Raw genomic sequence first — 25,372 nt, 5'->3', positions numbered from 1 at the left:
CTCCTGTCCTTCATTTCCAGAAGCTGACAGTCTTCAGCAGCTCTCCATCCAGACTATAAACGCAGACCCTTTCCTGAAGAGATCCGTCACTGCCGGGGCCTGCTCCCCTCCACCGACCTCCCCCAGCTTACTGTTCAGAGGCTCCTACAGCAGCGTACTCAACAGTAACAGGTATTTACTTAGTATAATAACCTCTAACTATAAAACAACAGAAATGTAACCTGACACGCCAGATGGATTTTTTTTCGCACATCCATCTGGAAAACCTTCCATAATCAGAGCAACAAAACACGTGACGTTGTAGCCCCAAACCGAGGTGCACCACTACTGATGAAAAACTCCATAGAGAGCTGTATTACGCAAACCATGGTGACTCTAGACATGTCAGTACACAAAAAACAACTAAATGCTGTTCTTTGTTCTTCTTTTAATGAAGAAATGCCATCAAGTTCTGATAAAACTGCTGCTTTAGCAGCATCCACACTAATGTCCTCCGCCATAATTGCACTGACCTCCTGTAGCTGCTTGCTTATGACACAACTCTGCTGCGCCTGAAAGTACTGCCTCTCAATGCTGATTGGTCCGGTCACTTTCTCACCGGGCCCAAACTGTTCAGATGGGAGCTTTGCAAGATGGATTTCACCAGTGAGAAACACAGAAACGGGTGACCCCATCTGCTTTGCAAGGTTAACAGAAATGTCCACTAAACAAAAACAAGCCAGACCCTCCTCTTTGTTTACCATCATTGCTTTAGTTTGTAGAACAACTGTATTAGTCCTACAAGTGTTGTTGGAGCCGCCTGTTTCCTTCAAGACTTTTTTCATCCTCCGTGCACCATGGGAAGCAGGTGAAATTGCAAGAGAAATACCCACCGTAGTTGACCATCATTGCTAGAAGCTGCCACAATTCAAAGATTCTTCAAAAACACAGTGTGCTTATCATCCCACCATCCTATCTGTATTTGAAACACAATTTGGTGCTAAGCCTTGGTTTAGGAATATTAAAGGTTGAGCCTTCAAAACTACACAAATCCTACATTACCAAATGTATTGTCTATGAGAAATCAAGGGATATGTGACAGAAATCTCTCGCCAGCTCAGTTAAAATAAGAAGTAATAGTATTTGCTTCCTTAAAATCCACCTCAGCACCTGAACTCAACTCAGAAAAAACGTCTGACAGCAGCAACACTTGGTTTCACAGTGACAGCTCTGAGTTAAAATGTTTCCAGGCTTTAGGTTTAATTTCCGGACATAAATTATGATAAAAGAATTGTTTTACATTCCTTTGTTTTCCCCTCTGTTTCAGTCTTGTTGATGCACATGTCCTCTAAAAACAATAGTGATTCATTTTTAACTTCTAGCTATGTCAAAAATGCGAAAAACTCTTATAATTAAGTGACAAAAAGTTCATGTACTTTGTTTTCAACCAAGTCAAAAAGCTAACCAGATCCTGATTGATTCCTGACATTTCTGCAGTGAGGGAAACCAGAAGAAGGCCCCAGGAAATAAATTATCTGCAGCCACTCCTCTACCAGGAAAAAATGGAAACCCCACCTTTGCTGCTGTCGCTGCTGGTTATGATAAAAGTCCAGGTAAACCAGGGAGCTGAAACTTGATTAGATGTGAGCATTAATTACAAAGTGTTTACTGAAGATTATTCTGTTTCTTTGTCACAGGTGGGTCTGGTCCAGGTAAAAGTGACAGCCAGGGAAAGAGTCTGGCACACATGACCTCAGTGGAGAGTGACAGCTCTGACAGGTACAGCCACAATAAAAGAAGATTAACACCCACATATTCCCGATAAAATCTCAATTATTATGATTATTATTAGCAATTATTATTAGAAAAACATGCTGTGGTAGCTGTCATGTAATTTAGAAGGACTAAAATTCAACCAAATTAATCAAAGTGCAGTGTCCTGAAGTGCCGTGGCACTGTGCGTCCACATGTGTCTGGCTCAAACATTTAACTTTATACTGTTTCCTAATTTTCCTTTTCAATCCATAACAAGTTCCCTTTTTCCATGGTTAAGTTCGCATCTTTATCTTTGAGCTATCCAAAGTTTATTTTCTTTTAAAATAAAGCAGGCCTTTATCCAAACAGGAAGTCACTTACCTTTCACTTACGACAGTACAGAATTCAAATGAACAAAAACGTTTTAAATGCAAAATAATCAATCTAAAGTGTGACAAAAAGGGGAGATTGATTGTGATTAACCAACCAAATACTGAGATTAATTGCAATTAAAGATTGTAATTGTTTGAAAGACCGAATACAGAATTGACTACAGCTGTAAGGTGCTGGAAAAGCCTTGAAATATCCATTGAAAATGCCTAAAAAGTGCTTTGCATTGACCTTGGAAAAGGTGATTGAACCCCAGCTTTAAGTCATGTTTTCATTTCATTTTTATAAGCCACATTTGGCTCCATATTTACTGTGTTGGGCTGACAATAAAGGACTACTTCCACTGTTAAGACACATCACATGTAAAAAATAATAGTATATTTTAGCTGTGGTTACATATAGGGTTTGTTAGCCAACTCATGTTTGCCTTGCATGATCTGCTTTGTTAGGTTCAGTAAATCCATTCCACTAAAAGAAACCCTAGGTATGTTGGACTGGTTTTATGTCATGGGCCTCTAGTGCTTTGCCATCAAAGTGACACAAATATACAAACAATCAAAGCAGTGTTAGACTAGAAAACCAGTGTTCTGGAGGCTAGAATGATCACTTATATTGATGAAGTCTTGTGCCCTGAAAGATCACTATTTTTCTGCTGTTTGTGGTGAGGAGTAAAGTATAAAATCTAAAAATAATTAATACTTAGGTAACTTTTGGGGAAACATTTTCTATGGTGTTGTGATGTGATTAAGAATTCAAGCATGTCCTCACAAAAACAAGACTTTGAATGTACTTTTATTGTCCTTATTTGACCCCGATTAGCCTTAAAATGTTTCTGTCTGAATGTTTGGGGAATTTTTGAAGCAGTCTCAAATCTTTCTCTGTCTGCAAGTCATTGGTACGAAATATGGGCCCAATGTAAACAAATGCTGAAAGTCTCTTTGTAATGTTGTGTTATTTTCCTCCTGTCTTTCAGCTCTGGATTATGGAGTCCCATTGACACAGCCAGCAGTCCAAACTTTCCATCCGCTAACTCGTTCTCTGCTTTTGGACCCAACAACTCCTTCAACCTGACAGGAGGTAGTGTTAACGGGAAAACCAAAGAATGTAGAGAAACGACTATAACAGGCCACAGTAGACCTGCTGTTTCCACGCTGACGTCTTCGTTTGTTGTTTGTTTAGTTTTCAGTGGAATGAATCTCCCAAAGACGTCAGAGCCTCAGCAGAGCTGGCCTGAGATCCCCGCAGTACCCTCCTCCATCTGGGACATACCGAGCACCGTCTCTCCGACCTCCTGGCCCAGCAGCTCCAGCTCGCCCACAGCACCCACTGCAGTAACTATTTCTTTTTATTAAGGTCCCATACCGGCCAGCGTTTATCTCTTCGCAGACAAGGTACTTCAGAAACAGGCAAAAGAGAAAAAAGCTGTAAAGGTACTGCTAAGGTTTCAACACAAAGTGAAATAGAGCAGCTGAAAACAGGAGCTAAGGTCAGTGAAGACAGGGTGGGTAGAGCGGGGACAGTCCTTTTATTTATTTAAATTCTCATCTAAATGATTGAACCACCAGCTATATACTCAAAACATTCTCAAATCTTAACCAAGACTAGACATGAGGACAGTTTAAACTCGTTTATATCACTTTAATCCTCAGTGGTTCACAAATGGCAGGCCTTGAGGCGAGTCTAGGTGTGCCGTGGGAATTTTAGGGCCCTATGATTTCCGCGTTAACGACATTGCAGAATTGGTCGATAAAAACAGAATTTACAATTTAACACAGGAATCGCGGAAATTGAATGAATTTGACTGAAATGCTTTGTTTTTAAGAAAGAGGAACGTAAATCAGGAAAGTGCTCTGGGGGGATCACTAAAGTGGCACAACTTGTGCCTCATTTTACAAACACTCACCCTGCCCCTAAACAATGACAGCCTGTCAAAGCAGCCGCACGAAAACACCGGCAAACATCACTTGGCTCATCATGGCAACATAATAATGCACCTTCAAGAAAACTCATCCATGCTTCGAGTTTTTTACCTCACCACACCAGAGAGTCACGGAGAGCGAGAGAGAGGTGTGTCTGTGCGTGAGGTACACAGCTGAAGTCACAACTTGAAGACCTGCTCACCCCTTGGAGGCTTCAAACTCAAGTCGGACGGCCTCGAGATTTTATGAAATCCCGCTGTCTAAATTATGTTACATTCGAGTGTCTGCATTAATGTAGCGGTCTGAGGCAAACGGACAGACAGCAAGGATGGAGGGAGATGAGGAGAGAACCATTAAAGTCAAGTAAAAAAATAATGTAGCATCAAACTACATGGACTGTTACAGACTGAGAGTAAAGAACAGTTTAGATAAAAGGTTTACTTTTAACTATTTAACTTTAATGTGACCTTCTTATTAAGGTACTATCACTCTCTGTTTGAGAGAACATTTACATTATAAACATCAGTTAGGATGTGATTATACACGTGGATGTGTCTTAAAATGTTGGAAATATCTGACTGTTACACTGGTTATAATTATTTTATATCAGGGTTATGCAAACAACGGCTCCTGGGCCAACTATGGCCCTTTTTCAATAAATTTAAGGTTATTTCTAAATTATTTAATTAGTGAACATTTTATTCATTTACATAAACATGACTCTCTTTTTTATGGTAAAATTAGTGGAAATATTTAAAAAACAGAATTCCAAAAAAATTAAAACAGAAAAAATAAAATGGAATTGGCAAAAAATAGAAAAGATTTCATAGGGCCCTGGCATTTGTACAGCCATACATAATTTCTACAGCTGTATATAAACATAAATATGGTGTGCCTTCAGCTGTGTGCATAAGCAGAACTCACAGCAGAACACTGGCTAATACATGAAAAATCCATGGCTGTAATGGCTACATTTGTCTGTGGAAAAAATACCGTTTTCAGCAGATATTAGTTCTAAGAATACTGAACTAGCAAAGCTTTTTCGAGTTTATATGAAGTGATAACAACAGGGAATTATCATCCTCATGCATCAATCATGCAGCCTTACGTAATGCATTATCAGGATGATAAATACAGAAATAAATCAGTGAATGTGCTGTATTGTCCGTCTTTAGAGCCAGATTTATGTGTAGTAACTTAGAAATAAATCACTTTAACTGAGTGAATGTTGGAGTCTTGATATAGAAATGATATGTTTCTTCAGTTTCAGCGGTTTGAACTGAAATGCTTTGAAATGGTCTGCTGAAAGCAGCTGTGACTTTCAGTTTGTCTTGTTGTGATTCTTGGGTCTGAACTGGGCATACAATTACTGTACACTAGACCAGAGAATGATGTGGTTAGTCAATTTATTTAACTTTTTACCAGTGAAACTAGACTGCTACGCTAGCAGAGACACAGGCTGATGATGTTCAAGACTTGATTTTGATCTTAGTGGATTAAATGTTTATCTGACTTGTTGATTCAATCTAAAAGTTTTAATAGCAAAGTCATAAGCCACTGTTCCTGGAACTTCAGAGCTGACTCCACTGTAAATAAGACGCCTTCATTAAGTGAAGTTCCTGGTCTGTGCTGTTTTTATAGAAAAAGAAAAGAAGATTCATTCTTTACTTCTCCAAAATCACAAAGTCTACACGTTCTCTCTTCCTCTAGTTCTCTGTTTTAAAATCTGCTAAATTAAAAAACATTATTAATCAGTTTCTCTCCAAATTCAGAAAGTAACTTGTTTTTAAAAACGTTCTCACTGTATAGTAAATTATTGCTGTAGACAGATTGTACCTCAGCTTCAACAGAAACATCACCAAGTCCTGCAGCTCATGGAGAGATCTGCTCAAAGAGAAACCTTTCTATCGATCCTGTTGTCATGATTTTAAAGCCCAATCGTCCACTGTCAATGATAATCCAGATTATATAATAAATGCAGCAAATATGTGGTGAACAGTTGCTTTAATCTACATGTCACTCAGAAGGTATAAAACCATGCCACAAAGTTGCCTAATTACACTGTAATTAATCTACTTTCGGGCTTTATTTTAGCTCTGATACTTTATCTTTGAATGGCACCATCCTCAAATTTGTCCTATTTCTGTTTTTCTTTTAGTCACTCCTGGGAAACGGTCGCAACCCCTGGTCTACAACCACACCGTTCGGCAGCTCCATTTGGTCTACAAGTGCAGATTCGGCCTTACATCCTTTCCCTCCGACGACCAACTCGACGACTCTGACCGATCTGGTCAGCAGTCCTGCCCCGTCACCACCAGCAACCACCGAGATTGGTCGGACCTACAACCCCTGGAGCATGTGGGGTCCCACTCTGAGCAGACGCAGCTCCGAGCCGTGGCCCAGCTCCTCGGACAACACCAATTAAATCAGCTCACGACCGCACTTAAACAGAACCACGCCATGAATCCGATGTGTTCTGTCGCTAAAACAAATCGTTTTATGATAAGAAATCCCAACAGAAAGCAACGTTACCTGGAGTGTGAAGGTAGCCCAGCGCTGCAGGTTACCAACCCCGCCATTTAGTTCTCTGCAGCTTTTTATTTCTGGGGGCAGAAAGTTTTATTTGGTTTTGTTTTAACAGGCCCCCCATGAGTTAGCATGGTATGCCAATGCCAGTGCAGACATTTTGCTGTTCTAGAAACGCTGCGTTCCTTCTCAAAGTTTGATTCATGGTGGCTCCAAAGTTCAGTATTAATGTTGGATCTTAATTTAAGCCATGTGTCACCACAATCAGTTTTATTGGTTTGCTCTAAAGTTGGTCTTAAACAAACATTTGCATTTAAATTATTGCACTAGGCTTTTATTTTGCAGCAGGGATCTTTTGAAATCTGAGTTGTGATTTGTCAAAACGGCCCAAAAAGTTGGACAAACGTTTGTGTTCCCCTTTTTAAACTGAGCTCTGTCCAAAAATGTCCAAGACTTCTGGGAGAATAATTTGGTCAGATTATCAAAGAACACTTGGGTTTGAGGTTTGTATTGTACATCGCCTCTATTTGTCAGCAAATTTAAATAAAGGACTTCAGCAGAATATTGTCTCATGGATTTTTATTCTTGCAGTAAGCTGTGTTGACTCTTGAGGGCAGCAGAAACAAACTACACAGCCTCCAGATTTTGGCTCATAGGGAGAGTTGAACTGTAAACTGCAGTTACCTCTATTATTCCATCATTAATCTATTATTCTTAATAAAGTTTAGAAATAATCAACACAATGTCTAATGTAATCCTCTACACGTCATATATCGCCTGAAAAACGCTGACCCCGCCTCTCTCTCTCTACAGCTGGACATTAAGAACCTGGATTCATGTAGTTGGTGACCATTCCTGCTGTCTTTTACTTTAATACAACACATTTTCACATAGTAATCCTGTTTATATTTCTATGATTTTTTTTCCCAAAACTTGTTGCAGTATTAGGCTTCCAGAAAAAAATGTTTGATTAGCTTTGCTCATTGGCTTAATATGCCTGTACAGAGGTGTTAGGTGGGGGTCTTGGAGGCATTTAGCACCTAATGGCCTGTTATTTAGGTTTTCTTGAAAAATGAAGTAATGATAATGATAAAAAGTAGTTCAAAACAGTTTTTCAATTAAAGTTCATATAAATGGTGCTGCGAACTCCTTCCACCTTCACATCCCCTCAGGCCAGCACAAGAAACCCTGCAGGCCCTAGGACAGTCTTTTAATAACACATCAAAATTTGATTGGCTGATGACACTGTCACACAACATTGGAACCCCAATAGTAACGCCCAGCTTCAGTTCAGGGCTTATAATGCTACTACCACTGGCCCTGGCAGAGGAAAGGAGCTATGATGCGTTTAGGACGTAGGAAATTTTGGTTCAGTGCCACAAAATATAACCCATTCATTTTCAGAATAGAGTTGCATACTAAACAAGTTACCGATTCCACACACATTTCAGAATAACTTTTTAATTATGAAAAAAAACATATTGTTTTCATTTTTACCAGGGCCGCTGCCCCTGACAGCACATCATTCACAGATTTTTCCAAGCGCCACCCCACTCTTATCCAGAATTTCAGCTTGTATGACAGCCCTGAAACATCAGACAGACATTTAGAGAAGTGCTACCTTCAGAAATCTTCAGAAGTCTGTCGCCGTAATAAAGGAGGGAGCATTTACCTCGGATCATGGTTTTATTAAAGATTACTTCTTACACGGTTGTCTTAAAGACTCCATGAGTAACTGTCTAAACTTTGCAACATCACATTTTGTCAAAACAAACACACTGTGATTTTTCTTCAGCTCATTAGTGGGATCCAGGACCATCATCCCACGACAGATCGAACCCTGCAGCTCCACACGAACTGGACATTCCATCTTCTCTGTGACCACACTGCTGTCAATGCACGCCGCCATCGCATAGGCATCATAAGACACAAAGCAAGGTCCAAAGTACACATCTCTCCTATTCCTCATGGTCTCTCTGGAGTACGCCCAGCATTTAGATGTGATCACCTTCATAAAGGCTGCAGCAGGAGCATCCTGGTTGATCAACTCCTCAAAGAAGTCCTGCAGATCAATAAACACCAGTTAAATTAGTAAAGAAAAATAAACAAGACTGGTTTGGTAGTTTTTAAAAGCATGTCTTACCCAGGTTAGCGCGTTCCTGCAGGTGAATTCCCATGATGCAATGTAAGTTGGGCAGAGAAACTCTTCTAGAACAACATAGGCTGACTCTGGATCCATGGCAAAGTTAAACTCTGCACACAGTGTCACATTCCCTTTTCCTAAAAAGACATGAAGAGTTATACAAGCTGGAATGTTTTAAACACTTACTGTTGAGGCTTTTACCTTCCATGTTGCCGCCCATGATGTACAGATCTTTGAGCTTCTGAGGAAAACCTGGATCCAGTCTGACTGCCAGCGCCAGATTAGTGAGGGGACCAAGGGCTACCAGGGAGACCTAAAGAGTGAGTTTAAGCAAGGCTGGGTAATTTTTTTAAGATACATTTATGTGCTTTCAAATGAGAAAGTGTGAGACAACAATGTCGATATTAATTCAGTTTATGTTGATGAAAATAGATGCTAGGTCTAATGCTCAGTAGATTGTTTACAGTAAGAACCATCAATAGTAATATACTGACTGCAAGATAATCTATTGGAAATGCTGAAGTCTAAATGGAGAAATAAAAATTTCTGAATTTTATTTAAGAGAATTTACAGTATTTACAGGTGGGTTAGAGGGTTTGTTGGAGTGGGTTTGGGTCATATTTCCTTTTATCTTCTTTTAATTATCTGTCTGTAAAGCACTTTATGCTACATTGTCTTGTATGAAAAGTTTTATATGAATAAAATTTGATTGATTAAAAAAACATCTACAACCTGATGCATCTTCCTCCAATGCCTTCAATCTACTTTTAAAACAATTGTAGGAGACCAGCTTCCCCAGGCGTACATTTTCCAGCTGAAGATTCAAGGCTGCAGGAGTAGCGTACATGAAACCCGTTTTACCTAGCTCAAGACGGACCTTGGGTGCAGATAGCAAAAGTACATTTTGTGACAGAGTGAAGACTGCAGCTTCCAGAACTTTTCACATGAATAAAATCACCCAATTATGATTATAATGGGAGCAGATTTAGTAAAGACTTAAAAATGAGGATAAGCCAATGATTTAGCTTACCAACTCAATCACACAGTGGCCAGTGAAAAGATTAACGTGATTGTAGCTATAGTGGCAGTTTTATCAGAACTGGACAACATTTCTCTATTAAAAGACAAGCAAAGAAACACACTAAAAGCTGTTCTTGGAGGAGAAGATGTTTGCACTGTTACCGACAGGATTTGGCAAGAGTGGCTCCACTGACGGTGAACAGCGATAACAGCAGCCTGATGAGCTTGCACTACATACTTCACTACCTGAGGACGTGCATGCATACAAAACTATACAAACCTCCCAATAATGAGAGTCCAGGATGTCTCTTTTTGTTTCTGTGGTACCAGACAAGTTTGAATATTGTCTGATTTTCACCAGAATCATATCAAAGTTCATTATTGTTGTATTGTCACAACCATTCCTTTTTTTTTTTTTTTTTTTGCAAAAAGAAAAATCAAGATACAGAATATCATTTATCACCATTCAGTGAAGAAATCTTCTGCTGTGATTTTTGGTCCACATCACTCAGGCCTTTGTTTAAGACCACAGAGAGGTTTCTCACCTGCTTCTGGTTTTCTGTCACCAGTCTGATCATTGCATTCACCGCATGCTCTCTCTGGATTTTCTCCTCCCACTGAGGGTCTCTGTCTTGAAGCACATCACCAAGTCCATCAGTGCCAAAGTGTTCACCGTGCGAGCTGCTGGCTCCGACCAGAGGAGCGCCAGCACCACGAAACACTGGGATCTGCAGACACATGTTCAGCTTTGTTCAGAGCTCACTCACAAACTAGTTAAAATGTAATATTACTGCCACCTACTGGTCAGCAGTTTGCATTCAGGGCAGGTAGTAAAGATTTTAACAAAATGAAGAGAAAGTTTTCTCCAGCTCAGCTTTAATGGCCAAGTTTGCTTTCACAAACTTCAAATTAACTCTGCTTAGTGTTGCTATCAGTGTAACGGAAAGAAACATGAAATATGAAAATAAAAATTTTAATAAAATCCCCAAATGCCCTAATTAACCATTTTATCTAATATATACAAGCTTGTGTGCATTAAAAGTAGGCTACAGCTCAAGGCATTCAAGGGTGCTGAATAAATATGATGGAGAAGAATAAGATAAAATGGTGCAACTGTGATTGATTCAGATTGTTAGTTCTGTAAATATAGCAGTTAATGACTTCAAGTTTAAAAAAATAATCTGAAAAAAATAATCTGTCCCCTTAAAATAATAAATCAATATCTAACAAAGAAAATATCCAGCAACCATGAGGAAATCTGGTTTTGTGTGGACTTTAGCAGCCCTTGTGGACAAAGAATGTAGTACATATTCTCATAATGAGTATTGGCTCTCCAGAGTTTTAATCTTTCAAAGTCTGTAATTGGCTCAGATTGATCCAGCCTAATTTTTATTAATTGAAAAAACTCAAGGTTCAGTTGCTCACCAGTAATCAGATCTCTAATTAAACTAAATGTCAATTGAACAAAAAATTAAATGCAAAATAAATGATTACACTCCCTAAATGAATGGTTTAATTCAGCAGAGGTGCTATTAGTCTCACAATTAGTGAAATGGGGATCACCAGACTGCAGTGAATGTGTCTCAAGTGATTGTTGTAAGACACCTGTGTCTGAAATGTCCAGTCAAAATCAGTATGTTTTCTTGTTTCTTCTCTTTTTACTGTGCAAACTTTTGTTCAGTTGAACATTCATGTGTCTGTAAAGCGTTAGTAAACGTACCCCTTCACGCTCACAGACGGAGAGCACCCTCAGGACGTTTTGACACACATTTTCCACAGCTGCGTTCCCAAACACACAGGTGATTCCCACAATCTGGATGTTGGGGGCCACCAAAGCCAACATTATGGCCTGGGCGTCGTCTATGCCGCAGTCCGTGTCGATGATCACCTGCTTCTTCTCCATTGTTGTCTGTAAAATGTACATTTGCATAATCACAATGAAACAAACAAACAATCTCAGACAGGTTTGGTCATTAGTTTGACAAATGAGCCTAATTACAGGGAAACTACTTAAGGAGGTTGTTCCACGTTATCAGAAAGTCACAGGTTTCATGCAAAAAAAACTTTCTGTAGATGAAAATTGGAAAATAGTGCAGTATGTTGCCAAAGCAATGAAAACACTGGATATTTCAGGAAAAATTAAGAGAGATCATCATAATCTGAAAAGATCTGTGTGTTTTAGAGTGCAGGATAAAGGCGTATTAAGGAAAGTTTCAGTCAAGCAAATCCACAGCATTAAAAGTGCGGATGTGAAAAATCTACCCAAGAGTAGCAAACAGGCATTTGTAGCTGCTGATGCCTCTGGAGTCTAAGAACCACTGGATGCAGGATCCTCCAGAGGCATACCGATGTGTGTATTTCAGCCACCCTAAACCAATGCTCACAAGGAGAAACGATTTCTGTGGGCTCAGAAATATATGAAGACTAATATTCAAACACTGATGAATTCACTGATGATCCAGATGGATGGAGTTCTGGATAGTTGTTGTATGGCCACCATGTCCCAACAAGGCTGCAACTTCAGCAAGAAGGTGGTGGAGTAATGTTTTGGGCTGGAATCACAGGAAGCGAGTTGGTAGGCCCCTTTAAGGTGTCTGAAGGTGTCAAAATTACCTCAGCAAAATATGTGGAGCTCCTACATGCCCATTCCCTGCCATGGTATAAAAAGAAGAACCGTGCCTTCCAGAGTAAAATCCTTTTCATTAAAGACAACACACCATCCCATGCTGCAGAAAAATCCCACTCAGGCCTTGGCTGCTATGGGCATAAAGGAAGAAAAAATCATGGTGTAGCCACCATCATCCCCTGACCTCAATCCTACTGAGAGCCTGTGGAGCATCCTTAAGGAAGCTCTATGAGGGTGGACGATAGTTTACCTCAAAACAGCAGCTCTGGGAGGCTATTCTGGCAACTTCAAAGGAAATACAGACAGAAACTAAACATGGACTTACAAGTTCAATGGATGAGAGAGTTGCTAAGGTGATATTAAAGGAGAGCTCCTATGTTAATATGTAACTTGATATGTACAGACGTTTTTGATTGGAATAGCTTTGATTTAAGAAAAATTAAATCTAAATGCAAAAAATTACAACAGATTTCTGTTTCAGTCCTTTAGAAACTACTGAGTGTTTTCAAACTCTGTTTTCAATAATAATTTGGAACACAGTATTTTAAGTTTTTTTTTTTAAAGAAAATGCGATTGTCATTATCGGTTATTTTGTTGATCAAAATACAGATTACAATATGATTGTGGTGTGAAAAATTCTATTGACTGCCCCTTATATCGACAATTTATGAAAAAATGAACAGAAACAGCATAATATTTCAGAACACAATATATAAATTCTTTCCAAAAATAATTTAAAATTTTGATTCATCTGACCACAGAACAGTTTTCCATTTTGCCTTAGTCCATTTTAAAGGACAACAACGTGTATCTTATCTTAGTGAGCATTAATCTTCTGATTATATGATGTACTGTAGATGGTGGGATATACAAAGTCTTCGTAATGTCACAGATTAGTGAACCTCTCTAATTCACTCTGCCTCTCTAAAATGCCACTTTTATACAAAGTCATATTACTGAGCTGTAACAGCTGATCTAATTAGTGCTAAACTCCTGTTTTTCTCTAGTACTGCTTATTTTTCCAATCTATTGTTGTCCCGTCCCTACTTTTTGAGATATTGCTGCCATGAAGTTAAAAAAAAGTTTTTCATTAAATGGTAAAATGTCTCAGATTCAACATCTGATATGTTGTTCTATTGTAAATAAATGAGATTTGCAAAACATTTTGTTTTGCACAGTGACCTAACATTTTTAGAGTTGGTGTTAAATAATACTTAATTTTCCACAGATGACCATAATTCCCTTTTTATATTACAGAAAGAATAAAAAATCAAAATCATTTTCTGCCCAGTTTTATCAGCAGTGGGTCAGTCTGGCAATAGTTAAAGAAAAGGGAAGTAAAATGTGTCTATTTTTGAAGTGTAACACTTTATTTAATCTTTAGGAGGTAGTGGTTAAGATCTTCATCCACGTATTTGAAAAGCCGGGGGAATCTTTGCCACAGCTTTTCTATCTCCTCTGTGAGATTGTCCATCCTCTCCTTCATTTCGTCTGCAGTGATTTTCTGCTAGCGGGCCTCCTGATATTGCTCTTATATTTTCAGCAGTATATCGCTCCTTTCTTCTCGCCACTGCTGTTTCCCCGGTCTCCAGATCTTTTTGAATATCTTTTGCTTTTTCCAGAGCTTCCTCTAGCTTCCTGGCCTTGTTAAGAGCTGCCTTCTTGTAACTCTCCTTGTCCATGATCTCCAGCTGACTGATGGTGGTTTCTTCTCTCATGTAAGCCTTGGCAGCTTCTTCTTCCTGAATTGGAAGACTTTCTTTTAGACGCTTCACCTCGGCGATCAAAGCTGTCTTCTCTTGTCACCTAACCTTTGCTGCACATGAAGTCTGCCTCAGAGACGTAGACCATTTTCTGCTGACAGAAAACCTCAGCCAGATTCATGGCCCTACTCTTGGGGGGCCTGCTGTGTTGCTGTGACAGGGTATAGACATAGAAAACCCCATATGTGACTCTTTAGGAGCGGCAGCAGCCTTCAGTGAAGTGTCAATGTTCTCTAGGTGATTTCCTAGGTGGGTGACATGTTTACGCTTACTCTTGCATTTTCTACCTACCTCCTGTGGTTTCTTAGGTGAGAAACAAGGCTGTTTCCCCAGGTGTAGGTCCCCGACGCTGTAACAGAGTTTTTCCATAGTTTGCTCTACCTGGCTGAAGCTGTTCAAGCTCCTCTGCTGCCGACTTTACAGCTTCTGCAGTAGTTTCCTGTACATCTTTTGGTGCAGATGCCAAGATGAGCTGTTGATCCTCATGTGCCACAGTTACCTGTGTTTCTTGCAGTGTTGAATACACAGGTAGCTCTTCATCTTCTTCGATGTCTTCCGTTTCCTCCCAGATGGAAGTCCTGCTCTACCAGAGCTTGGAGGTCTGAAAACTTTTCTGTAGTGGACATGTTTTCAGGTGTTGCTTGCTAACAGCCTTTGCTGCATATGTCAGTATCTGCCTGTGTACTCTGTCAGACTGGACATCTGCTGGGTTTGGCTGTTCATGATTGCAGTTGTGATTTAACAAATTATCAAAGCACCTTAGTGAGGCCCGCCCTTTTGTAATGATAACTGTTAGGCTACCTGTCAACAGAACCATGCACAGAAACCAGGCGCATTAGCCAATCAGAATATTTGGTGGCGTGGTTTTTCAGAGGTGAAAAGTCACCCAGTAGCCTCCCTGTTTTAACATGGCTAAGTTAAATCGTAATGCTAAGTCAGTACACATATAAAACTGGATGCAAATTTTCGATATATTTGTAATTAGCCCTTGTTTGGGCTTATTTATCACACTCTTATGGTTCCCCTTCAGGTAAAACAGCTCTTTTAACTTTAAGTTGCACAATTAAGGATTTAAAAGTTATGTTTGACCAAGTTTTGGTGAGACTAATCGGTGCTATGGCAATCAATACGATTTATTTCTTGTTTTTTTAATCCCAAATCAAAAGAAGATTACGTAGTTATGTTGTTCTACAATATCGAAATATTACAGCTTGCACACACTTACCTTTTGCCCGTAAAATCCACTTTAAAAGGTCACCGGCGTGGCTCCAGTGTATGCTCCCAATTGAAGGATCATCCCATTGTTACAAACATGGGTAGCAAACTCCAAAAACATGATGTGAATCGATTACTTGAACTTAATATGACACATATACACAAACACGGATGTTAAGGCTAAATTGTGTCTATTCTTCTCCGCTGTGTCTTGTGTAATTTTATTTCCTTATGTAGATTTATTCATTTGTGCCCCCCCCCCCCCGCTCCCTCTAATGGTACAGTCCGGTCAAGCTGCCCAGGAAGTGGAAACGAGTTCAGCAGACGACGTCTCGGCATTATGTTCCATCAATTTTTATTATGGCTTTGAAATATGCACCTTATTTCTCCAGTTTTTGAATACTTTGTTGTTTTTCGGTTCCCTGTCCCCTTTGGCTCCGCTTTCCTGCAAAAGGTAAGGTTTAAAAAGAGATAACGGAGCAGCTGGGCGTGTTTGCTTTTGCTAACTACAACATAGAGCTGCTGCGCTTCATAGTGCAATATTAGTTAATGTTCAATAAGCCCAAAAGCTAACTACTGACAATTATTAGAAGACACTGCAGCCTGTTTTTATAATAGGTGACTTATTGTAGGGTTAAGGTAATGTTCACAGTCCCCTGTAATGTCTCTGTAAGTCAAAACAATGTCATACTGGATTTAGACTTTAAAGAACGCCAAGAGATCGTTTATTTGATTAACTATTGATGTGTTTGGACTCAGGGCTGTCCAATGTGGACCAAAAATCATATTTCCATTTTTATTTTAGAAGAATGGCGATACACGATATGTTCAGAAATATTTTTATTTTGCAAAGAAATACCTAGTCAGAGTAGAAGACTGAGAAACTTAAATATTACTGCAAAACTCAAACGATGTTAAAACGTGTTTGATAACATGAAGACCACTATAGAAGTCCTAGACTACCAATATTGGGCAGATTTTGGTTTTAATTTTCATAAAATGCTGAAAATAAATTCTTGCACATTGTCTAAATTGTGCAAAACCAATGGCAATGTCAGTATATTGACGTCAAAATGTTCTATGCTCTTAAAGACCATTTGTTTCAAAATATACAGTCTACATTATTTTAATACTCTGTGTTATCAATAATATAGAAACTTGAGCAGCTTTGTCTTAATCATCTGGTCCAGCCAGATGATTCAATAATCCACCAACTCAATAATGTCTAAATCGCAGCTCAAATTTCCAAAGTTGTTTTTAAAATTGTTTCTATACAGTTGTTGCTGTTTGGACTTTAGGCCAATGGTTCCCAACCTCTTTCTCATTAACCCCCCTACTCGTACCCAAAAAGAGCTGAGGCTCCCCAGGTCCACACAAAAAGAACCAATATGTTGCTGACAAAGATGGACATAAATTTTAATAACTTTTATCATCCAAATCCAAACAAAACAGGCCAAAACACTAGTTTTCTTATAAAAAAGACCATTCTATGAACTATTCAGAACTTTTCCAATTAAAAATGTAAAACTGTATTGATACAGCTTCAAAACTTCAAACATTCCCCAGCCCTGATAACTGCTCTTACATATTCCTTTCATATCTCTAGTGTTTCTAAATATGCCTGTCTTTTGTTCCCTAGAAGTATACAGCCATCACAGATACTTCAGGCATCTGTTACATTAACGTGGCCATTCAATGCCTAATACATCAGAAGGTCAAGGAGCAAACCTCTCAGGGCCAGCAGAACCATCGGGGCAGCAACGGCCCACAGATGGGGGGGAGGAACACGGTCTGATGAGCTCAATCATCCGAGATGCTGCCAGAGTGAGAAGGGCTTCGAGCGCTGAGCTGCACCTGCCCTGGACCTGCCCCGTCACACACTCCCGCGAGAAGTTTTACACAGTCTGCTCAGATTATGCTCTCCTCAACCAGGCAGCCTCTGTGTACAGACCCCCAAACACAGCCAGGGACCGGGTGACTGGGGATGGCCCATCACTGCTGAAGTCCAAACCCTCAACTGACTTCAGCGCTGGTCAGTCTGGAGGGACCAATGCAGGATCAGACGGGGACTGTGACATGATGGAGGTGTCATCTGGAAACACTAAGCCTATTTTGGCGTGGGAGATTGATACCACAGACTTCAATGCTGTGCTCACAAGAAAAACAAGAACAAGTAAGAAAAAGAAGTCTGTCTACATGTTCCTAGAAAATTAAACCAACTCAAACATTTACAGTAGAAGCTTCCATTCCTGTTTTAATTTTAGGGTTAATTTGTAGTGTAATAACAATGATTTCTTTGGCTTGGTTGTTCAAAAGGTTTAAACCAGATAACAATGACCTGGATTTGGTTAACAGTTTTTTTTTTCTGCCAAGGGTTTTATAATCCAGCTTTCTTTGATCCTGTTTGTTTTTCAGAGAATTATTGGACAGGATCAGCTTGATACAGACTTGGATGATTACCGAATCCAGATTATCAGTGCTTTAAAGGGGAGTTCACATTACAGACTGCATCAGAGGGAGCGCCAAACTCCATTCAGTCTAGAAAATCCTGATGGTTACTTCAAAGTAGACATTTAATATTGATGCTGTTGGGAAAAACTGCCAGCAACCACCATGCCATTGTTTTGACAAAAAAAATGCACAAGTTTTCTCACAACCCATAATATTATTTACTTTATAACTGTAGCTGTACAGGAGTATAGTGCAAACTTTTTTTCAAAAATGTCTTTAAATTAAAATTCATTTTAATAATATTACAAGTAATGTCTTTTATGTTTTTTTTTTTTTTTTTTTTTTTTATGTTTTATTGTGTGATTCAGCCAGAATCCACCCCTCTGCTTGGATCAGGATGATCCTTATCCTTCTCAAAAGTTTTGAACAACACAAACTGGTGCTTTTATCAGCTGTGGTTTTTATCAAACCAGGATTTGAACAGCTGATCTTATTTGATTGTTTCAACTTTCTTGTCTTTTGAACAACCTGATTTGAAGCTTTAATGAATACTTTTGGATCACTTTACAATAACTGTGGCCTTGTCTGGATCAGTATGAAAAAATGAAAGATGAACTGTTGACACTTTTCCAAGTTTTTTTTGCCTTTGAATGCACACATAGAATCAGAATTACTCAAAGACGGGTTATCAGGGGCCTAGAGATAACGCTTGGAAGAGTATACCTCCATTCCATCTAGTAGCAGATGTTTGTCAAAAGACCTGATTCCACTCTTACACCAATGGATCTGTACATCCCTAAAACATCCCATATGACTGGAAAATTTAGCTCATATCACATTTTTTTACTCATAATTTAGTTCAAAAACTTATCTTGATATTTACAGCTTACAGTTCACAAAAAATCCGCTATCACAGAATATTAGAATATTGTTGAAAAGTTCAATTTGCAAATGTTTCCTGGGCCTTCATCCTCTCACTCTGGTTCAGTACACACTACCACAATCATGGGGAAGACTGCTGACTTGACTGTTGTCCAGAAGACATCACTGACACCCTCCACAAGGAGGGTAAGCCACAGAAGGTTATTGCTGAGAGGGAAGGCTGTTCTCAGAGCCTGTATCAAAGCATGTTTATGGAAAGTTGACTGGAAGTATGGTAAGACAAGGTGCACAAGCAACAGGGATGAGCTCAGTCTCCAGAAGATTGGAAGACAAAGCAGAATTTAGGGGAATTTAGGGGAGCTTCACAAAGAGCTGACTGAAGCTGAACATCCCATAAATCCTTTGTCGGACTTGTGTTTTGTGGTATTCTGATTTTTTTTGAGATAGTAGAGTTTAATTATGTTAGCTATAAGCTTAAATCATTAAAATTAAAACAGTGGAGCATTGGATGGCTCACACGGTTTTTCAGGCGTTGGCTTTTAAATCTCTTCATATTAAGCCATTCAGCATTTTAGCACATATATGTGTGACACACATGTTGAAATTACTCCGATGTCAAACATAGCCTGAAAATTTACAGAAAGGTTTAAAATTTGGGTCAACTAAGAATGGAAGTATAGAATAAAGAATGAAAACTGTTGGATCCTTGTTAAGTGTCCAATAAACTGATGCTGTTTTTCAGGCAATGTGAAGAAAAGCATGACCAAAAAGATGAAATCTTCAGACAGAATCAGCAGAAATCTGCAGGACGTCCCTTCTCATGCCACGCTGGAGGAGATCAAACAGAGAAAAGTCCTCGACCTCAGAAGATGGTAATCTAAAATTTAGTGCCTGGGAAGAAAAACACAATAAAACCAGAGAGAAGAGAGGACTGTGAGCCATATTTTTTGTAGTTAGGTATGATTTTTGTGGAATTCTCTTTGTCTTCAGGTACTGCATCAGTCGACCACAGTACAAGACTTCCTGTGGGATCTCCTCTTTGGTTTCCTGCTGGAATTTCCTCTACAGCACTCTGGGTGCAGGGAGGTGAGCAGCAGGAGATGCAACTCATCTGATATTTAAATAGAAAGTCACAGAAACTAATTATGTATGTCCCGTTATTGCTAGCCTTCCACCCATCTCTCAGGAGGAGGCTTTGCATATTCTGGGTTTTCAGCCACCTTTTGAAGAAATCAAGTTTGGTCCTTTCACTGGAAATGCTACTCTGATGCGGTAACCAAAATGATCATTGTTTTAACAGTAATTTATGGAAAATAAACACCTTAAGTTCATAGTTCATAATCATATTTTTTGTTACAGGTGGTTCAGACAAATCAATGATAATTTTCGAGTGCGAGGTTGTTCGTACATTCTGTACAAACCACATGGAAAACACAAGACCGCAGGAGAGACGGGTGTGTATTCCTATTTGAGAAGTGTGTGTCTTATAAAACCTCTTTTTGTGTGTGGGTTTTTTTAATGTCAAATTGATGAAAAAGATTAATGTAACATAAGGTATATGCTAGTCTTGGGCAAATGTTCTTTGTGTCACATTCATTATGGGCCAATCAGAGATGATGCTGATGTGGCCACTTCATCAGCTTAGCCAGCTCAAGATTAAAACAATATATGAATCATTTCTCACAAAGGTGATGACAAAAGAAAAATTGCCATAGAATTTCACATCTATATTTTTTGTATCACGTGATACATTAGGTGTTGTTGGCAGCTGATAATCCACTGGGGGCATTTTTTGTAATTTATTAGATTGTAAATAAAAGATTTTTAAGTAATTTCTTGGTCATTTTGATGAGATAGAGGTCTCATTAAAGTGTGTATCAAATATGATACTATAGGCTTTAAAGGGTTAAAGTAGAAACCCTGTCTTTGTTTGATTTAAAAACAGTCATTTATCACATAGGGAAGAGGTTTGTATTATACCTCAATGTGATCTGCGTCACTTCATAAAGAGATTAAACAGAACTGGTAACCTCTTCAATGCTTGCAGCTGAAGGAGCGCTGATGAAACTGACACAGGGGCTGAAGGATGAGTCGATGGCCTACATTTACCACTGTCAGAACCATTACTTCTGCCCAGTGGGCTTTGAGGCTACGCCGCTTAAAGCAGCAAAGGCTTACAGGTGCGTGTCATTGCTTAGGGTTTTCAATCTTTATTCAACATTATTACAAGTTCCCTTTAGATAAGATCACAAAATACTTTCCTAACACTTGGTTTGTAACAATTGAGTTTGTCATGCATTCAAGGGGTTTTATTGTCATTCCAGTCTACATTTACATGCAAAAAGAAGGCAATTGGTCACTGAGGTCCCGGTAACAGCCAATAAACAAAGCAATAAAATAAGGAATAAATAAACAATTAGAATCTAAAGATAAATTAAGAATAATTTTTGGAAAGATAATATATACTAAGAAAGGGTATATGTACAAAACTAAACTAAACATAAGGTAAGGCACAATATACACATGAGAGTACTGAGCAGCATATTGATCGTAATAATTAATTAATTAATTTATAAATAAATAAATAAATAAACGTTTTGCTCCATTAAGTGCTGAGAGATTTCTGTTAACAAAGCTACTGACTCTTAATAAATGTTTGAATCGTGATCTGTGTAACATGCACAAACGTGAATCTAAATAGTTTGGTAATTATTCACTTACATTTGATTGATTAATTTATGAATCACTGACAACCTATAGGCTGTTTTGTAACTTATAGTACTTTATTGATACTGCTACTATAGTACTGATTGATTGATTGATTGATTGATTTCACGAATCCCCAAGTAAATTGAATTGAATTTGAAAAGTACATTCTAATAGCTCAAGGGAACGGTTAAAAGGACAGATGTTTGGTTATCACAAGTATAAATCAGGCTAAATGGGTTAACACTGACAGCCCTAGTAAATGCAGCGTCGGAAAGTAACTCATTCCATTTACTCAAATTTCTGTAATTAAGTAGATTTTGAGTACTTTATGAGAACATTTTGAAAGTAGTACTTTTTCTTCTACTTGGGTAAGTTTTAACCAGTTACTCCTGTATACTCGTACTTTTTCCACCTGTGTTTTTCCAGCAAAAACTGGAGTGTTATCTCAGAGTTAAACATTTTTGCATTGATTTTAACTCATAGAGTGTGATTTTAACTTCTGAGTGAAATGACCTTTAGTGTTGGACTTATTTGACAGTGTTGATCCACCTGCGTTAGTTCAGCTCTGTAACGAGTCAGTCGATTTAGGCTCAGCCGGCTGCTTTGTCAAATCTAGGCTGTGTGAGGGCAGAGATCCCCCTCATGCTCTTTGGCAGAGTGTGGATATGTTTTTTAATGTGTTTAGTTGTTTTTGGGTGTTTCCTGTTGTACAGTGATCCCTACTGGGATTCTTTTGCTCCTTTTTCTGGTGAAATTTTGTTGTTTTTGACGTGCGACTAATTTGCACCATGAGCGAAGTTATCCACTGAGTTAGAGTTTCCACCTGTGTCTGTTACATAGTGCATACTCTTCATCAGTATGCATCGCCTTGCTATGAGGTTGACTCTTGACCACATATTTTCTAGAATGACTGCAGCTCTGTCATATTGTAATTGTAAAAGTATTTAACACTGTGAAAAGTGTAGTTTAACTATATGTCGTGTGGACCAATATAGAGCCTTTTAAAGTATTCAATTTAACTGCATATAAGTTTAGGTAACACTACCATTTTTGCTGCGTATTTTACTTTATTATAGCGGTGTAACTTTACCTGAATGACCTGATTGGAGATCTATTCTCTTGTTGTTATTGCAAACAGGAAAGAGCATTTGAATTAAATACCTTTGACTTTTACTGAAGTAAAATTTGACCAGAGTAACTGTACTTTTACTTGAGTATAATAGTTGTGTAATTTTTCCACCTGATTAAAAAAATATTGCAGACATACCCAATTAAAGAATAATTAAGCATTTATAACAGTTTAGAAATTATGCATCAAAAGTAATGCTTTAAAGCTAACACTATGTTTAATTGTTGTAAAAAATTACCTTTATTTTTTAACTTTTACAGATTTTCTTTTCTTAATGACTTAAATTTGACTGTTTCTTACTGTATTAATTGTCTCTCTTTATTCATTTCAGTCTTCACCATTAGCCTTTTAAAGCTTTCTCTATCAATTTCTGGTCCGTCATTTTGTAAAGCTCTCATGGCTTCATGTTTTTATGTATGCAAGGTGCTATATAAATTACTTTGGGTCAAGTTGAGATTGCAGCTCATCACTTTCTCAGGAGTGATTGCTCTGCTACTGACTGCCCTTGCTGTTTGTGGTGACAGCACAGTGATGGAGAAGATTATGAGGGACTCAGTCAGAGCAGTGTAGAATTCAATAACTGACCATTTATTTCATAACCTGATGAGTGATGCTGTTTTTTTGTTTAAAGAGGCCCTTTACCCACAAATGAGATGGAGTACTGGATCCTGATTGGTGAGCCCAGTCGGAAACATCCAGCTATCCACTGTAAAAAGTAAGACCTGCGTGTGTTCAATTTCTCTATATGTTATGGTGTGTTTGTGAGCCTTCTAACATGGAGTCTCTCTGTTCAGATGGATGGACATTGTGACTGATCTGAACACACAAAACCCAGAATACCTGGACATCCGTCACACAGAGAGGGGCCTCCAGCGCCGCAAAACCAAAAAGGTTTCCCACCTCGTACCTCTCTTATTTAAGTAAACCCATTATGTTTGTATTTCTGGGTCTGATTGAGACTAACTGTCCCATCTCTCAGGTGGGGGGAAACCTGCACTGCATCATGGCGTTTCAGAGGGTGAACTGGCAGAAGCTCGGTCCCTGGGCTTTAAATCTGGAGAACCTGCGGCATGACTACCACAGCACGGAGCAAGCCCATGCCTCAGACGACGCAGAGGACAGGATTTCATCGAAGCGCCTCGCCAATCTGGGACGCTCCCACAGCATGGGCAGTCAGAAAGACAGCAGCTGGAAACGTCAGTCCAACACGGCAGAGTACAGACAGAGGAGTTCACCTGACAGCGACTTAGAGGAAGACATCACAGACTGAGAAGGTTAAACACGGGGAGGGTTAAATAACAGGCATTACAGTACAATACAGTAGCCCACAGGTAAATTTTAAAGAAGTCTGGTGTTATTCCGTATTCATGCCAACAAATCCCATTACAAAAACCAAATCCAACAATGTCCACCACCAGGGGCTCTCAATCACAACATCAAGGGCAGCCACAAACCACTCCTATGATTCCCTGTTACTATTCCCTAATGAAAGTGAACGCAGAATGGACCAGAGTCCAAATGAACAAGGATACTTCAGGTGACAGGACCCACAGCCGATGTCAGAGAATAATCATGGTCCTACACAAGTGAACAGCACAAAACATGAATAAATTACTGCAACAGAACAGCAGCTTCCTTGTGTAGCAGTCTTTGGCATAACATCCAGGGTTTCCACAGCAATGAAGAACAATAAATACAATGAAGAATTTCTCTGGCTTTGAAACCTATTGGAAATATTTAAGGTAATATAAGTACTTAACTCTATATGTGACATTTTTTCTTAGGCATTTCAGTGGGAAAATGTGCATTTTACCTTTAAAGCCCATTTTTACAACTTTTGATGTATATCTTTATCCTTTGAACATGCAGTTCAGTTCACTCTCCCAGTAGCAATAAACTGGCCTGCACTCAGACTACTCCAAGCCCATCTGGGGGCTGAGCACGGGCACGTCATCAGGTCATAATATTAAAAAGTAGTTTACAAGATGCTTGGTCTCACAGAGTCAGCACAATGCAGTAATACACAGACAATAACAATAAAAGCAACTTTACTCATTTCAGGGCTTGTTTTGAGTCATTTTGGTTAGGCTTGGCCGTCTAACACTCCATTGTTTAAAAAAAAGATGCCAAGAGAAACATTCGTATTGATTATATGTCACGTCAACGTTAATGACGCTCATTGGCTTTTAAGTGTGCTTTACTGTTATATGGATATTCTAGCACCTTATCATCACAGTAAACCACTCTGGGTGTATCTCACCAACATTTTCATAAACCACACCATATCTGTGAGTCCATAAATGTGAATACAAACATTAACGCATGGATTTTGTACACAGTGCTGCACTCAGCATCTCAGGCAGGCCTCTCATAAATAGGCAGGCATTACATCCTCCCATTGACTATACTGTATGTACTACCTCTGTTACAGGACAATTCTCAGCCATAAATAGCAGTAACATAAACTTCACATTTTGCAAGTGGAATAACACACAATAAAAACTCTCTTACACAGAAATTGCACTGTGATGAAGCCCACCTTCCATCCATGCCAGGGCCAAAGAAGTGTATCGTGCCTGAGCACAGCACAGAGCACTCACACCAGTCAAACGAACAGGACTGCGGGGCTCTAGTGTGCTTGGGCCCGATTGCCTTGTGTAGGTACACCCATAGTGTTCATAAGGAGCCTAATGCAGCTCTGTCTGCACTTTTTTGCATCTTTACCAACTAAGAAAATCTGTCTTGTAAGCTTCTAATTTCTCCCACTATGATCCCTGGCTAAAGGCTAACAAGGTCTGTTAGGGGCTGGTTTTTAGGCATAACTGTTTTTTTCTTTGACATCAGGGGATAGGGTCGAGAGATTAC

The 25,372-nt window shown here is 39.0% G+C and overlaps 3 protein-coding genes across 3 annotated transcripts in view; 2 read left to right on the top strand and 1 right to left on the bottom strand.

The window, feature by feature from the left end:
* tmem131 (transmembrane protein 131) overlaps positions 1 to 7,131 on the top strand; it is an 82,772-nt gene extending 75,641 nt beyond the window's left edge. The window contains exons 36-41 of the mRNA XM_041791081.1: positions 21 to 171; positions 1,477 to 1,592; positions 1,677 to 1,758; positions 3,098 to 3,201; positions 3,304 to 3,455; positions 6,202 to 7,131. Coding sequence (XP_041647015.1) covers positions 21 to 171; positions 1,477 to 1,592; positions 1,677 to 1,758; positions 3,098 to 3,201; positions 3,304 to 3,455; positions 6,202 to 6,468 — 872 coding nt within the window. The 3' untranslated portion in view covers positions 6,469 to 7,131. The remainder of the gene's footprint in view (positions 1 to 20; positions 172 to 1,476; positions 1,593 to 1,676; positions 1,759 to 3,097; positions 3,202 to 3,303; positions 3,456 to 6,201) is intronic.
* Positions 7,132 to 8,242: 1,111 nt separating this feature from the next.
* si:ch211-201h21.5 (uncharacterized protein LOC555526 homolog) lies at positions 8,243 to 15,494 on the bottom strand. The gene is made up of 6 exons (XM_041791556.1): positions 15,347 to 15,494; positions 11,453 to 11,641; positions 10,278 to 10,460; positions 8,914 to 9,025; positions 8,713 to 8,849; positions 8,243 to 8,631 (listed from the first exon to the last, which is right to left on the bottom strand). The coding sequence occupies exons 2-6, from the start codon at positions 11,633 to 11,635 to the stop codon at positions 8,266 to 8,268; spliced, it is 981 nt and encodes a 326-aa protein (XP_041647490.1). The 5' UTR covers positions 11,636 to 11,641; positions 15,347 to 15,494; the 3' UTR covers positions 8,243 to 8,265.
* Positions 15,495 to 15,628: 134 nt separating this feature from the next.
* Positions 15,629 to 23,777, top strand: LOC121512273 (basic immunoglobulin-like variable motif-containing protein). The gene is made up of 10 exons (XM_041791450.1): positions 15,629 to 15,790; positions 16,976 to 17,509; positions 19,412 to 19,541; positions 19,660 to 19,755; positions 19,837 to 19,941; positions 20,029 to 20,123; positions 20,717 to 20,849; positions 23,139 to 23,222; positions 23,302 to 23,398; positions 23,487 to 23,777. Exons 2-10 carry the CDS (start codon positions 17,032 to 17,034, stop codon positions 23,775 to 23,777), a joined length of 1,509 nt encoding a protein of 502 aa, XP_041647384.1. The 5' UTR covers positions 15,629 to 15,790; positions 16,976 to 17,031.
* The last annotated feature ends 1,595 nt before the right edge of the window (positions 23,778 to 25,372 follow it).

This window comes from Cheilinus undulatus, linkage group 7 (genome assembly GCF_018320785.1).
Source record: "Cheilinus undulatus linkage group 7, ASM1832078v1, whole genome shotgun sequence".
NCBI lineage: Eukaryota > Metazoa > Chordata > Actinopteri > Labriformes > Labridae > Cheilinus > Cheilinus undulatus.
This window is presented reverse-complemented; position numbering and strand designations above follow the sequence as displayed.